This window comes from Merops nubicus, unplaced genomic scaffold (genome assembly GCF_000691845.1).
Source record: "Merops nubicus isolate BGI_N331 unplaced genomic scaffold, ASM69184v1 scaffold7836, whole genome shotgun sequence".
NCBI lineage: Eukaryota > Metazoa > Chordata > Aves > Coraciiformes > Meropidae > Merops > Merops nubicus.
The window spans coordinates 40,863-55,769 of record NW_008612874.1 but is presented as its reverse complement, the minus strand read 5'-3'; the positions used below and the strand labels follow the sequence as shown (position 1 = coordinate 55,769).

At 53.7% G+C, this 14,907-nt stretch overlaps 1 protein-coding gene across 1 annotated transcript in view; it reads left to right on the top strand.

The window, feature by feature from the left end:
• Positions 1 to 4: 4 nt before the first annotated feature.
• The window catches only part of KSR2 (kinase suppressor of ras 2), a gene marked incomplete at both ends in the record, with an annotated part of 54,519 nt that continues 39,616 nt past the window's right edge, over positions 5 to 14,907 (top strand). Inside the window, 2 exons of the mRNA XM_008941685.1 lie at positions 5 to 309; positions 14,126 to 14,307. Coding sequence (XP_008939933.1) covers positions 5 to 309; positions 14,126 to 14,307 — 487 coding nt within the window. The remainder of the gene's footprint in view (positions 310 to 14,125; positions 14,308 to 14,907) is intronic.

Genomic DNA, 14,907 nt, shown 5'->3' with positions numbered 1-14,907 from the left:
GGACCGCCTGACCGTGGAGGGTCACCCGGGGCTGTGCCCCCCCGTGGAATCGGGCCACAGGTCCCTGCCACCCTCCCCTCGGCAGCGCCACGCCGCTCACACCCCTCCGCGGACCCCCAACATCGTCACCACCGTCACCCCGCCGGGCACCCCGCCCCTCCGCAGGAGGAACAAGCTGAAACCCCCCGGGACCCCTCCGCCCTCCTCACGAAAACTGATCCACCTCATCCCCGGCTTCACTGCCCTGCACCGGAGCAAGTCCCACGAGTTCCAGCTGGGGCATCGCGTGGACGAGGCGCACACCCCCAAGTAAGTGGGTGTGGGGGGGCCCAGGGTGCTGGTGGGGGGTGACAAAGCCCATCCTGGATCCTTTGGGAAAGTGCTTTGGATCTCAGCTGTCGGGGCATGGTGTGTTTTTGGGGGTTTTATTGAGTTTGGAGGTAGAAAAGCCCTTTGCAGCCCTAGCAGGCAGCTGGGGTGCTGGGGAAATCGTGTCCAATTTGCTCCCCTGGGACCTCCTGGGGATGGGGAGCACCCAGGGGCTCTGTTTGGCAAAGCCCCCGGGTGCCAGAGCGTGGCACGAGTGGGTTGGTGGCTGGTGGGGTTTTGCAGCTGCAGCGTGGGGATGCACAGTCCAGTCCTAAGAGCTGCGTGGGGGGGGTAAGAGCGAGATGGGAGGAATCATCTCCTGGCTGAAACGTGGGTATATGGATATCCAAAGCCTCATGGGTACAACACTTCACGTTGTAGCGAGCTCCCCAGTGTCCTTTCCATCCCTGGTGGTGGTTGTGGAGGCTCCTCGGTCTCACTCTGCCGTGGCTCCTTCTCCCTGCTCTTGCTCTGCAGCTCTGGTGCCGGCAGAGGCTGCTGCTGTGCAGGGAACGGGCTCCCCAGCACCACCACGCTCCCTTTCCATCTCCTCCAGGCCCCCTTGGTGGCCACGCTCAGAAAGCCCTTCTGCTGCCTCGGCGTGGGGTGCCAGAGAGGACCACCCTGGGGGCATCGTCTCCTCTCCCCGAGGATGCGTTGAGATGGAGTGTGGCCGGTCCTTGTTGGCCTCAGGACAAACTGCCCTCTTTGCCCACAAATTTGGGGGTCTCTTAAAAAAAAAAAAAGCCGTGCTGGGAACCTGGACAGAGACCACTGAGGGATGTGGTGGGAGCAGGGGAAAGTCCAGGGTGCCTTGGCACGGCAGTGCTTGGCACCAGAGGCAGAAGTGATGCTTGGTCAGCTCAGGCTGGGGCACATGAGGGGTTAAAATCTGCTGCCTGCTGCACATCCCTGGTGTCCCCCTGCTCAGGCAGGTGGAGATGGGAGGAGGTTTGGGGTGGCAGATGGATCGGGGGCCTCAGCATCGTGGGGTCACTTGTTTCCCTGTGGCAACCACTGGGCTGGGGTTGGTCGCTGCATGAACTGGGGGTGGTTGTCCTTCTCCCCTGGGCTGGGAGCTTTGGCTTCCTCAGGACTTTTTAGCTTTTGGAAATGAATTTATGTCAGCTGGATGATGCCTCCAGTGAGACTACCTTCCCCTGAGTGCTTAGACATCTCAAAGTTGTATTGACCTTGGTCCATGCCCAACGAGCATCCCCTTGACTGCAGGAGCCAAGCCTTGGTGACTCTCTTGGTGATTTGGTGCTTTTATTTCCAGCTCAGCATCAGATCCAAGCTCTGCTCCAGCTTGGAGCAGCTCTCACCAAAGGCAAAGCCTGCCTTGGTTTCTCCCAAGCTGTTGGATCCCCACTGTGGTCGTCCCACGTTCCAGGTCACCCTGACATGGCTCTGGGGGGAGGTTTGGACATGAAGGTCTGGATTTTACTCCAGCAAATTGATTCCATGAGCCAGCCAGGGGTGAGCTGCCTCCACTTGCCTAGGAGGGGAAGGGTGTGGAGGAGGAAATCCTGGACAGGGTTTGCATGAAGAAGGTCACATCTCCTCTTCCCTCAGTGCTTTCTGCCTTCCTTCAACCCAACCATGCCCAGTTTGCCCAGCTTCCCTGGTGCTCCCCTTCCCACTGGTGCTGGGCAACTTTAACTCATGGTTAGTGAATTAATAGAGGAAAGAGAGAGCCAGAATTAATTGGGGTCCTACTATTAATTGGGATGTGCTGGCATCCTACCGGGGTCCGTTACATCCACGCGGAAGGATCCAGGCTCCCAAAAGCTGCTCCCAGAACCAGGGAGGTTAATTTTCTCTAATGACACTTAATGATTTTTCAGGAGGCAACCACTAAATCCTGTTTGCTAATCCCATTAGTGTTTCGGGATGGTGGTGAGTGCATTAAAGAGGCAGCTTCTTCTTTCCCCCCTTTTCTTCAGCAGCAGCAGCACGTTGGGGTTTTTTAGCTCTTTATTAGCCTGGAAGGGGTGGCTGATGCAGAGAAAAAGAGACTTTTTGGGTCTGTTAGCAGCTAATTCTTGTTTCATGTCTGTGTCCAGGCAATGAGCACGTGTCGTAGGGTTGTTTGGCTTTTTTAATGTCATAATTTCTTGCCCAAGTCCTCTGTGCCCTCTGCAAGAGAGAGGTTTCCTTCTGACCTCAAACTTGAAATGGGGCTCAGCCTTTGAAAATTATTTCACACCTTCTCTGATTGGCTCCTCCTGGCTTTAGCTGTGCTGGTGGGATCTTGGTTTTCTTCTAGTTGTGACTTTCTGTTCCATGTATTGTGTCCCAGCATGGAAAGAGGTGCTACAGCAGGAGAGCTCATAGCCTGGGGACGATGCTGGGGACCCCAAGTGCTGAGTGGGATCTCCTGGGCTGATTTTTGGGGTTAGATTTGGGCTCTTTGCAGCCCACTCTCTGGTGGGACCCATCTGAAAGCTTCTCAGGAGAGAAGCTTGTACCTCTCAGGCCGATTTACCTCCTCACCTGATGTGTCCTGTCTCAGGATGGGGCAAATTGGGCTCTTGGGAGCCAGGGGTGCCCTTGGCAAAAGCAAAATAAACTCTCCCATCACTGAGCAGTGGGTCAGTATTGATGGAGGAAGGTGCTGGGGTGCTGTGGGGCTGCCCCTGCAGATTGTTCCTTCTCAGTGAAGGCACAAAATTAAAACCCCCCTCTAGATTTGGGAGAGCAGTAGCAGTGACCGGGTCCTCCCTGGGGCAAGGCCACCCCATAGCACTTGACTCTTGATGACAGCTTGTAAGTTTGTTTCAGAGCCTGTTTCTTGGGTTTAATCCACCACTTTTGTACACTAAGACCTTCTGAAGCAGGGGTTAATTTTTTGGAGCTCACAGCCTCAGATTTTCCTGCACGGAGCCTCCAGCTGTTGACCGTAACTCTGGGGTACGGAACATTACTCCTAAAAAGATCCCCTGGCTTCCATAAATCCACAATCCATAAACATCTCATGAGTGGTCTTGAAACGGAAACAAAACATTTAGAGTGCTTGATAATATAATGCCCATTTAATACCTCATGAATTCCAGGGGCCATTTAAATCTTTCATGGATAGTTAATGATTATTCATCAGCGAGAAGTCAGGACAAAAAAAACAAACTCTGATTGGAAGGTCTTAAAGATGCATTAGTTGGGGAAGAAAAGTCAAGGTAAAGAGCGAGCTCAAGTGTGTTAACCCTTGGAAGGCTGCACAGCAAAATAGTTCTCTGGGGGAAGTCCTGCCCTGGGGTGTCCCACTCCAAAGTGGTGGTTGAGTGGTTTTCATCCTCAGACCCTCGGAAAGGGGAGGTGAGTCCAAAGCCTCATCCAGTTCCCAGCTGTGGTTCCTTTTGCCACACTGGTGCCTGGCCAAATTTGTGAACTCCGTGGCCTTCAAAGAATAGCCTCCAGCAAGCAGCTGGGGAGGGAGGGTCTGAGCGTATTGCTGGTGAGTTAAAGCAGCGTGACCTGACAGAGCTGAGCCCTGGAGGAAAGGCTGAACTCTCCCAAGGGCTGATGTGAAGCAGCTGCTGGAGGGGACACGCAGTTTCATGGTGTACCTGGGTCAGGTTTGGGCTGGGAGGAGGCTCCTTTAGCTCAAGGCAGCTTTATTTGGGATAAGTTTTCAAGGAAGTCCCTTTATCCTTTATCCTTGCAATCTCATTCAAGGTGTGGATGCAGACAGGGTTTGGTGCTGTGGTGGAGGAGTCCAAACCCTTATGATAGTTGACTTCCTTGTCTTTAGCCTTGTTGGCATTGAGGTTGGTTGTTTTTTTGTGCCAGTTTTCAAAATCAGGATGAGGATATCCTGGATGGAAGAAGTCAGATGTGAAGCTCACATCTGATCTGGAGATAGAGCACACACCCATTTCCCTCTTTTCCTTTTCCCTTGTGTTATTGCCAGCTCTAACTCGATGCTTTCTCTGTTGTGGGTGTTTTTCTCCATCCCACGTAACAGAGAAACCCCTGAGAACAAGTGATCTCCTGAGACACTTGGCCAAGTCTAGCCTAGCATCCTACTTGGGGCATCTAGGCAAAGAGGTGAAAGACTGAGTCCTAGACCTGCAGAATCCTAGGACCAGAGGTCTTCTCCACCATCCCCACCATGCTGGGCAGCCTGTGGGTTAGGCTGAGTTAATCATCTCAGCTTAAATACTTCATCATCTAAGTTATAAATGCTAAATCATCTGAGTCTTCGATGCTGCTGAGTGATAGGTCATTTATTCTGCTGCTCTGCAACCTTTATAATAACGATGTTTTCCCTTGTATCAATTCCAATCAACGCTTCCACCAGGTAGATCAATTATTTGATATTCTGCGTGGGCTGGATGTGACAGAGCAGCATCGAGACAGCTCTTGTGCCTGGTATCTCTCTGACCTTTCCCAGGCTTGGAGAGGCAGGTGGGCTCTTGGTGTTGGGGATGAGCAAGAGATGGATGTTTGCAGAGCAGGTGGTTGCAGCAGGATACCACCACCATGTACAAATAATCCCTCTGCAGCATCTTCAGCCTCGTGTTATTCATCCTGTATGGTGTCCGAAAACATGGAGACCAGGCTGGTCCTTCTGCGAGGGGGAGAGCATTGAAGTTGAGGGGATTTGGAGAGCAAAAGGAGAGCATCTCTCCCTGGGTTTCCAAATAATCTTCCCGATTAATCTCGGTGCCTTTGGTGAGTCAGGGCTGTGGAGTTTTTTTGCACAGGTCCTGGATTGTCTCCAGCTTTCTCAAAGTATGGTCTGCACACCAGGACTTGACAGTGATGGGTAGCCTCCGTAACAAACTGGCTCTCTGCTGCAATTATCCCACTGCTCTGGGCTGTGGTTCTCCTTAGGTATGTCATTAATGTTAATTACTGCTGTGGTATTCCATCAAGAGGAGTTTTAACATGCTTGGAGGAGAAACTTTTCACCGTGTCCTTTAATGAGAAGCTGAGCCTCCTTTCGCCACTTGGAGAGTGGAGGGCGTGATGATGAATTTAGATAAGGATGAAGATCTCCTGTGGGGTTGTGTGAGAGCTCTCCTGCTCCTGGCCCTGTTGCCTGAGGTGCTGCCTCCACGGTGTCCACACAGGAAGGGAGGGTGTGGAGAGGGCAGGTGCTCTGGGCAATATCCCCGGGTGGTGACCAGGAGATGAGTTGACTGTGGTTGGTGGTGATACAACCCGGAGGACACGCTTGAGCTCTTCTCAACTGTCTCTTCCAGCTGTAGCTATGCAGGAAAGACACGAAGCAGCTCCTCTGTCCTCTTCTTTGTGGTCCAAGAGATTGGTGAGTGCATTTCATCACCATCCTGCAAGCCCCCACTGACCCTCTGCTGTAGCCAGCTCAGTGCCCAAGCAGGTGGTGGGTTGACCAAGTGCTCCAAGGGCTTCCTTGGCAATCATGAAATGAAAACCAAGAAGGCAGGGAAAGAAGGGTTCTCAAAAAGCCATTAGACTGTTTTGACATCTCCTTTATCAATTCAAGAGCTGCTCAAGCCCACCATGGATCAACAATCTCGGGTCCAGAGCCAGCCTGCAAGCAAACCACAGAGAAAGAGATTGCCCCATGTCTCTTCTGAGGTGAAAGGTTTGCAGAGCTGTAGTGCTACGACAATGAACCTCCACCTTGGGGCTTTCCAGCTCTGGGAAGTCTGTTTTTTCCTTCCAGTGGTCTAATTTTTTGAGAATTGCCTCCCAAACCAGGTCTGGGTGTGTGCACAGGTGGCTGGGCCACATGGGTGTTGCTCTTCTCACGTAGGTAAATGCTTGAGTTGATCACATCCCTTTTCTTAGTTGAGTTTTGCAAGCATGGAGATGATGGTGGCTGAGAGATGGGGTCTTGTACCACTGAGGACCTCTGTGGTCTTCAGCCCACTCATTCCTCCCTTTTGAAGCCAGGCTGAGAGAGTTGGGCTTGTTCAGCCTGAGGAAGAGACAGCTTTGGGGAGACCTTCTGGTGGCCTTTCAGGACTTAAAGGGGCCTGGCAGAAAGCTGGGGACAGACTTCTTAGAAGGGTCTGTTGGGGCAGGACGAGGAGGAATGGTTTGAAACTCAAAGAAGGAGATTTAGACTGGAGAGAAGGAAGAGATTTTTGCTGCTGAGGGTGGTGAGCCCCTGGCCCAGGCTGCCCAGAGAGGTGGTCGCTGCCCCATCCCTGGAACCATTCCAGGTGATGCTGGATGGGGCTCTGAGCAACCTGCTCTAGTTGGGGATGTCCCTGCTCCCTGCAGGGGGCTTGGACTGGATGACCTTGGAAGGTCCTTTCCAATTCAAGCTGTTCTATGAGCTTATGACTTGGTGGGGGAAGAAAACATCTGGAGCTGACCCGCCTGGCTGAACTTGTGTTGTCTGGGGGTGGAGAAACCCACTCATCTGGGTGCACATGAGGGACACTCTGGCCTGAACTGAGGTGGAGATGGTTCCAGTGAAAGGTGACTCAACCCCACCACTGCTGGCTGTCCACAGATAGTGATGCTCATCCCTCATCCACCCCCCACCCCACCCCTTGTGTGTCCCTCAAAGCCACGTAACGGTGGAAACAAAGAAAACAGAAGGAGCTTAATGAGAAACAGGACCTGCTTCAGGATCCTGGCAATTAGCTTCTCAAACTCCTTCCAGGCAGCAGGCTGCGTCTGCTCCGTTCCCGCTGCCCTCCTGCAGCACCATCTTGTTGGTGCACGAGTCCCTGGGGGGGGGGGCTGGATAAAAACCTGTTTGGCTTGAGCTCTTCAAAGAATTTCCCAGCTTTCTGGTCTGCAGCTGTAATAAAAAGTTACGCCTCATGCTATGAAAAGGGAATAATTGATCAGTAAGGTTTGAACCTTGAAACTCAGCCATCCAGGGAAGTGGGGGACAAGCACTTGGATAAATATTTCATTGTCAAGGCTTTGATATGAAGAAACTGCTTCTCCTCTGGCCAGAGGAGGAGGGGTTTGTTGCTTCTTAGGGTAACGAGGAGGATAAATGTAACATCTGGTAGAGTGTCTCTATTTATTGTTTTTTTTAATATTGAGCTAGTATCATGTAGAGATTTGGTGTGTGATGAAGATGTTTCTGTTCAGGCAGGTTCAGATAATCCACTGGCTTTATCTGGGTGTTTGCCTTGAACCCTGGAAGTCCTCAAGCCACCAGTGCTGTCCTTGCTGCACGGGAGGGGATATGGGATGACACCAGGCATGGCTGCTGTGCCTTTGTTCTCATCCATGGAAGGTGACCTGGTGCCTCCTCTCCTGGCTGTGGTGGCCCCAGCCGTGGTAGGTTTGGTCCAAGCTCTCCCAACCTGTTGGTTTGGGGATGCTCGTGCTGCTTGGCTGAGGAAATCAGTGGATTTTTTTGTGTTTAATTTTTGGAGAATCCCTAAAGAGAGGGGTTGGCTTTTGCCAGCCATGTGCCAACAGAGGAACTTGGTGGGAAGGGATCAGAACTGGCAGCTCTTCTTGCATTAAAAAAGACAAGAGGAAAGTTGTGGGGTTTCCTCGCAGGCTGCCGAGGCACAGGGCAAGAGCTTCACCTTCTTCCTCTGATTTAATACAGAATATTGTGCAATTAAGCCACTCAAAAGGCCATAAATCTTCTGGGCTGACTCCTGGCCAAGGCTGTGCACTTCAGGCCAGGCAGCAGCAATGCTTAATCCTTTGCAGAGAGCTGGCTGGAATGATGATGAGAGGATAGATGTATTTTTTTTTTCCCCTTTTAAAATCTATTTCCCTTCCTTTAGAAGAAACTTGTGTTGAAATTGGAGTGTGCTGGAGAGGAGCAAAGTGGTGAATAAAACATAGGCTGGTGCAGCCAGATGCAGGGTCAACTCTCACCTGTTTTGGCTAAATTTGAAACTATTTTTCTTGTAAAAAACCCAACATTGCAAGTGGTAACAAATGCCTGTAGAGTAGATAGTTATTTACCTGATTTCCATCTCTTATTTAAGAAATGAGCATGGAGAAGTGAATGCCACAGGGATGCAGGTGGACTGGTTGGGAGGTCCCCTTTGGGATGCTCTTCAGGATGGCTGTGGGTCAGCCATAGCCCTGCCTGGCATAAAGGGACCTGGGGGTGTTGGCTGAGAGCAGGCTGGAGATGAGCTGGCATGTGCCCAGGTGGCCCAGAAGGCCACCAGCATCGAGATGGGGTGGGCCCAGGTGGCCCAGAAGGCCACCAGCATCTTGGCTTGGGTCAGCACTAGTGTGGCCAGCAGGACCAGGGCAGGGATCGTCCCTCTGGATGTGGTACTGGAGAGGCTGAACCTTGAATTCTAGGTTCAGTTTTGGGTCCTTCCCTCCCAGAAGGACCTTGAGGGGCTGGAGCGTGGCCAGAGAAGGGCAACGAAGGTGCTGGGGAGGGTCTAGAGGCCAAGTGTGGGGAGGAGCAGCTGAGGGAGCTGGGGGTGCTGAGCCTGGAGCAAAGGAGGCTCAGGGGAGACCTTCTGGCTCTGCACAGCTCCTGACAGGAGCCTGGAGCCAGGTGGGGGTCAGGCTCTGCTCCCAAGGAACAAGTGACTGGACAAGAGGAAACGGCCTCAAGGTGCCCCAGGGGAGGTTGAGGTTGGCCCTGAGGAACAACTTCTCCCTTTGAGGGTTGTCACCTTTCTGTGAGGGTCCCTCTAGCATCCCCACCCCCCTGCCTCACCCCAGGGTCCTGCTGGCCTCTGCTGCATGTGGAGCCTCGCTGGGGCTGCCAGGAGTGATGGGCCCTTGGTCCTGGGTGGCTGCTGGTGTTTTCCACCTTTCTGTCTTCCTCCCAGGCTGGTGATCAGCATCTGTCTGATCCCACCGAGCGGGCGGGGCTGAGCCATTCAGGCTGGATTGACACCAAAAGGGATTTGCATGAAACGCTTCAAACTCACTGTGCTTTTTATTATTATTATTTTAATTTGAAAGCCATCATCATATATTTAGCAAGTTCTTGCATGACATTAGGCCCCTAATAGCTGGCACCTCTCAGGGAATGACTCCACACAGATCAACACCACCTTCCCTGAGCATCCACCTCAGAAAAGAGCTCTGATGCTCCTGCAGACTGATTCTGGGGAGCGTGGGGTGGGGGGTGCTGTGTGTGGTGACCCCACTGAGCGATGCATGGGGAAGGCAAGGATCCAAATGAGAGGTTTTTTGAGCCATGAAGAGGGGCAGGGAATGGTGAGAGGTAAGGGAGTGGAGGAGGCTGACGGGGGACGCCGGGGAGTGTCTGTAGGTCCAGGAGCAACCTGAACGTGGGAGGACCTTGGGAAGGGTTTGGGGAGGTGAGGGCTGTGTGGTGCAGGGTCCAGCCCTGCCTTGCCGGTGGGGAGCCAGGCGAGGGGGGCTTGGTGCCTGCAGACCCCCGAGGGTGCCCAGCTTTGCAGCATCCTGCAGCAGGGATGAGTCTGGGGTGAGCACGGGGAGGAGACCTGGGGCTCCTGGAGTGGCAAAATAGGGTGGGGAGGTTTAGATGTGGGGATCTGCTGTGAATCTGGTGGGGAAATGAGCCTTTATTCATGTGGTGGCACTTCTCCTGCCATCCCTAGGGCTTGCCATAGTCACCCAAGGGTGTCTTCCAGATTTTGGGGGGCTTCAAGCTTAGAGATGGACTGCGCATGGTCCTCTCCACTCCAAACAAACCCCTTTAAAGCCAAAATAAAATGACTAGGTGTGTAACTAGCTCCCCACTCCTATCCCCAGCACTCTGCAGCCTCCCCTAGCATGGGCTGGAGTCTCATTTTGGTGGTTGTCCAGCTGTGACTGGAGGAAAATGGTCCTTCCTGGGGGCTGGGAGGTGTCACCACCATCTGAAATGGCCCCTTTGGCAGTCTCATGGCTTTGCAGAGCTGGGCTGAGCTTCCCCTTCTGCCATGTTTGCTCCTCCACCAGTGTCTCTGTGTGATCACTGGGGTGTTTTAGGGGGAGCCTTTTCCACCCCCCCACCAAACAGCAGAGAACTTGCCAGCTTCTGGAGAGGTCTGAAATGGTGCTTAATGAGGGGATGAGTGCAGCCAACCCTCCCCGAGCACAGAATTGAGCCCAGCTTGAATCTGGTGCTGGTTCTTCCTGGTCTGACTGGGGCTTGTCTGGCTGAGATCCCCAGCAACAAGATCCAGCCTGGCCCCCACTTCTAGCAGGGGGGTCTGCTGCTGTCCTGGGGCTTTATCCCTATGGAAAAAATGGATTGAGCTGATTTTCTTCCTTGGTTTTCTAGAAAAATATCTCCTTTTTCATCTCTGGTGCCCTTGCCAGGTTTGGGAGCATGGTAAGGGGTGATGCCTGGAGGAGGGGGATCCTCCTGCCCCCAGAGTGTGGGTTCTTGGGATTTGGGGCTGTGCTGGGGGGTTTGGGGCTGGGAGGCCCACGATGAATTCCCAGCAAATGATTTTTCCCTGCCTTGTGTGATGCTGGCTTGAGTCAATGAGGGAAGATGGCAATATTGGCCTAAGATGGGTGAAATCACTCCTGGATATTGTCAGCTGAGGCTGGTGGTGTCCAGCTGGTAGGTTACGGGGAGGGGGGGGCTGTGGCACATCACCCCTCCCCTGGTGATCTTTCTATGGGCTGGGATGAGCATGGATGGTGCTGGAGCATGCCTTTAAGGATATTTTCTAACCTAAATGATTCTGTGAAGTAGAATTCCCCAAAATGCCTCTCCTGAAGTCCTCTGTAAAGCCCTCAGGGAGGACGCCTGGATGGGTGAGGAGATGACCCCCACCAGGATGGTGATTGCCATGCTGGTATGGGGGAGTACCGTGGTGTAAGGCCAAGGGGAACCATCCCAGTTCCGCTCTGCAATGAAAGCAGGGGGATGTAGGAGGCTGGTGAGGAGCAGACTGGACCCTCCCCATGGCAGCAAGTCCCTTATGTGGTGTCCATGGCCAGCCTCATCCTGCACCCCTGCTCCAAAGCCCATGCAGCACCCTTTTTTGATCCTATTTTTTCCACAAATGTTTTGCATGGGAGGGAGGGGTTTGCTTTGTGCCCCACTAGCACCCCAAGTGCCTTGTCCCCAAATTAATGATTGCGGCCTTGGAGCTGCTTTGGGGTGGCTGAGAGGAGCTTACAGAGAAGCAGAGGAGCTGCATCACCTCTTCAGGTACCCTTTGCAGCTTGTTGTATGTGCCCTCTGCTGCTGGCAGGGCTTGGTCTCCTCCAGCTTTTGGATTCTTTGCTGTTTCTACCTTCCTCCATGATGCCTTTTCTGGAGGACAGGGTTGGGTTTCACCTCCTGGGTGCACCACCCAACCATGCATGGTGCTGGGACACCTGCTGCTGGGTGGGGACAAAACCAGAGGGGAGCCAGCAAGGAGACAACCGTGTCCTCTACAACCCAGCCATGGGCTTGTCCTGGCCCTGCAGGTTTGCTCCCAGTCCCCAAACTGGTCCCCCAGCACCTCAGAGACACCTTGGGCAGTCCCAAACAGCTGGGACCTCGCTGTCCCCAATGTTGGGGTGCTTGTCATGGGGGAGGATGCTCCTGTTGCAGCTCTGGGCTCCTCTCCAGGGTTTGGTCCCTGCTATTTCTCCCCTGGGACAGGGAAAGGGGTCCAGGCCACGGGGAGGCAGGTGGCCAACCCTTGCCAGTCACCCAGTTGCATCGTGATGTTTGTGTTGGATTTCCTTATTTATTTATTTTCCTGCAGAAACAGGGAGAGAGAAAAATCTCTCTGTCCAAAATCACTCATCCTTCCTCATAATGAGAGCTGTCACCAGCCCTGCTTGGCGAGGAAATGATGCTCGTCGTAAATATTTGGTCTGGAACTGATTTATGGGTGGAAAAAAGAATGAGATTAGTGGCTAATGACAGCGTGGCAAGGAAGCACGTTGGGCTGAGTGCTGGGGCTGAGGTTGAGGGGAGCTGGGGCCATGGCTGTGGGCACCTGGGGGCTACAGGTGGAGGTGCCATGGTTCTGTCACTGGGTTGGCACCAGGTGGTCACCGTGGATGGGTTGGACCAGCCCTAGAGGCCACCAAGTTTCTTCCTCAAAGCCCTGGTGCTTTGCAGATTTGCTTGATGGTCTTGAGGTTTAGGGTCACGGGCAGCTCAGAATCCCCTGGCAGGGCAAACACTGGCCATGGGGCTGCCAGTACCTTGGACCCCTGTGGGCTCTAAGCCAGGAGACTTATGCTGTTGGTCCTGGCTGGAGGCAACCACCAGCCCCATCCTCTAGCCCAGCGCACCCAAAGAGGTCACCACGGCCAGCAGCAGCTTTTCCTGTGTGAGGAAACAATTAGCTTATTAGAGGGCAGTTTAATTTTCTTCTGCTGAAGTGGGCTGGCAAGCACAGCATGGTCATTTCCTACCCACTGGCACAGCCAGATGCCCCCTGGTGCTGCTGGGACCTGCCGTGGTGGGAGATACTTCAAGGGACCTGTCAGGAAGCTGGGGACAGACTTTTGAGCAGGGCCTGTTGGGGCAGGACGAGGAGGAATGGTTTGAAACTCAAAGAGGGAGATTTAGACTGGAGAGAAGGAAGAGATTTTTGCTGCTGAGGGTGGTGAGCCCCTGGCCCAGGCTGCCCAGAGAGGTGGTCGCTGCCCCATCCCTGGAACCATTCCAGGTGAGGCTGGATGGGGCTCTGAGCAACCTGCTCTAGTTGAGGATGTCCCTGCTCCCTGCAGGGGGGTTGGAGTGGGTGACCTTGGAAGGTCCCTTCCCACCCAAAGCATGCTAGGAGTCGATGATTCTATGACACAGGGGAAGTCTGGAAGGTGAGCAGTCTGTGGGTTTATCCTCTCCTGAGTTCCACTGCAGCAGGGCTCCCAGTGTTGCATGGGCACTGCCCAGTGTTGCCCAGCTCAGGTTTGGTTTTGGGGCCAGAAGTTCTGGGTTTTGCTCCTGGGATGCAGCAGGGTGGGCTCAGCCGCTGCTGTTGCGGAGCTGCCACGATTCTCTTGCCTCCCCCTCTTTTTTTTTTTTTGCCTAATTCTAACAATTTATGCAGGAACTGAAGGCAGCAGGTGGAATTAAAGGCTGTGATTCAGTTGTGCATTGATGCTTGACTGTGTCACCTGTGAGGAAACCATCTCCAACCATCAGTGAGCTGCCCTGCTGGGAGGGCAGGAGGGTCCTTCACAACTCCTCTGTGCTCACACAGGGTTCTCTGCCCCGGATCCTCCAAACCCCAAAAGGCCCAAGCTGCCTTTGGGGCAGGACAGCCAATGGTCCTCTTGACCTTGTGCTATTGCAACGTGGCCAAGGTGGGAGCAGCTGAGCCAACAAGGCTTAGTAGTGCCTGAAACCTGCAGCTCAGTGTTTGAAACCTGGAGCCCAGCTCATGTTGGTGTGAGTCTGCATTGCAAATCTTCTAGACAAGACAACCCCATTGCCTGGGGCCTGGTGAGAAGATGTTCAAGGACTCGGATGTTACCACAACCTTGCATTTTAACCACCAGAGAGGTCCACGCAGGAGAGTTCATGCTGGGAATCTCTCAGGTCCTAACCCTTGGGAGGACTGGTGGGCAGTAGATGATTTTGTGGATGCCATAAGAGTGGCAAGATTGGGGGTGATGGGGCTTTTGGACCAGCTGAGCTTACCCAGCCAGGTTTTGTGGGAGGAAGAACTCTGGAATGCAATGTGTACCTTAATGAAAACTGCCTTTTTTGATGATGGGGAGGGATTGAAAGTTCTTGGAGGGAAATGGGTGTAATTATTATGGAAGGAAACATGTCTAATTATCACCTCAGCTCACGGGTGCCAGTGTGAGTGGCCATTCTAGTGGTGCCACCAATCCCTCAGTGCTTTGCTCCCTCTTTCTTACCCTTCGCTTTTCTCACCTTATTTTTTTTTTGGCTCCTCCTTCTTCCTTCCAGAGTCAAGAAGAAGAACAAGCCCTTGAACCTGAAGATCCACAACAGTGTGGGCAGCTGTGAGAACATCCCCGCCCAGCGCTCCCCGCTCCTCTCCGAGCGCTCCCTGCGCTCCTTCTTCGTGGGGTACCCACCTTTCCTCCCCTCCACCCCTCCTGTCCACACTGAAGCCACCTTCTCAGCAAGTAAGTCCCTGTGCCACTCCCTGCCCGGGTCTCCCTCCATGGGGTGGGTGATGGTTGAGGCCAAGCAGTGAACGTTAACGTGGGGAGCTGAGGGCATCTGGCTGTGCATCGATGGGCTGGAGGACGTTGGTGGAGAGCACAGCCTTGTGTTTAGAGACACGTGGGTGTTTCTGAGTGGAAAAGGACCTGGGGGTGTTGGCTGACAGACAGCTGGAGATGAGCTGGGGTGGGCCCAGGTGGCCCAGAAGGCAACCAGCATCTTGGCTTGGGTCAGCACTAGTGTGGCCAGCAGGACCAGGGCAGGGATCGTCCCTCTGGATGTGGTACTGGAGAGGCTGAACCTTGAATTCTAGGTTCAGTTTTGGGTCCTTCCCTCCCAGAAGGACCTTGAGGGGCTGGAGCGTGGCCAGAGAAGGGCAACGAAGGTGCTGGGAAGGGTCTAGAGTCCAGGTGTGGGGAGGAGCAGCTGAGGGAGCTGGGGATGCTGAGCCTGGAGCAAAGGAGGCTCAGGGGAGACCTTCTGGCTCTGCACAGCTCCTGACAGGAGCCTGGAGCCAGGGGGGTGTCGGGCTCTGCTCCCAAGGAACAAGTGAATAGGAC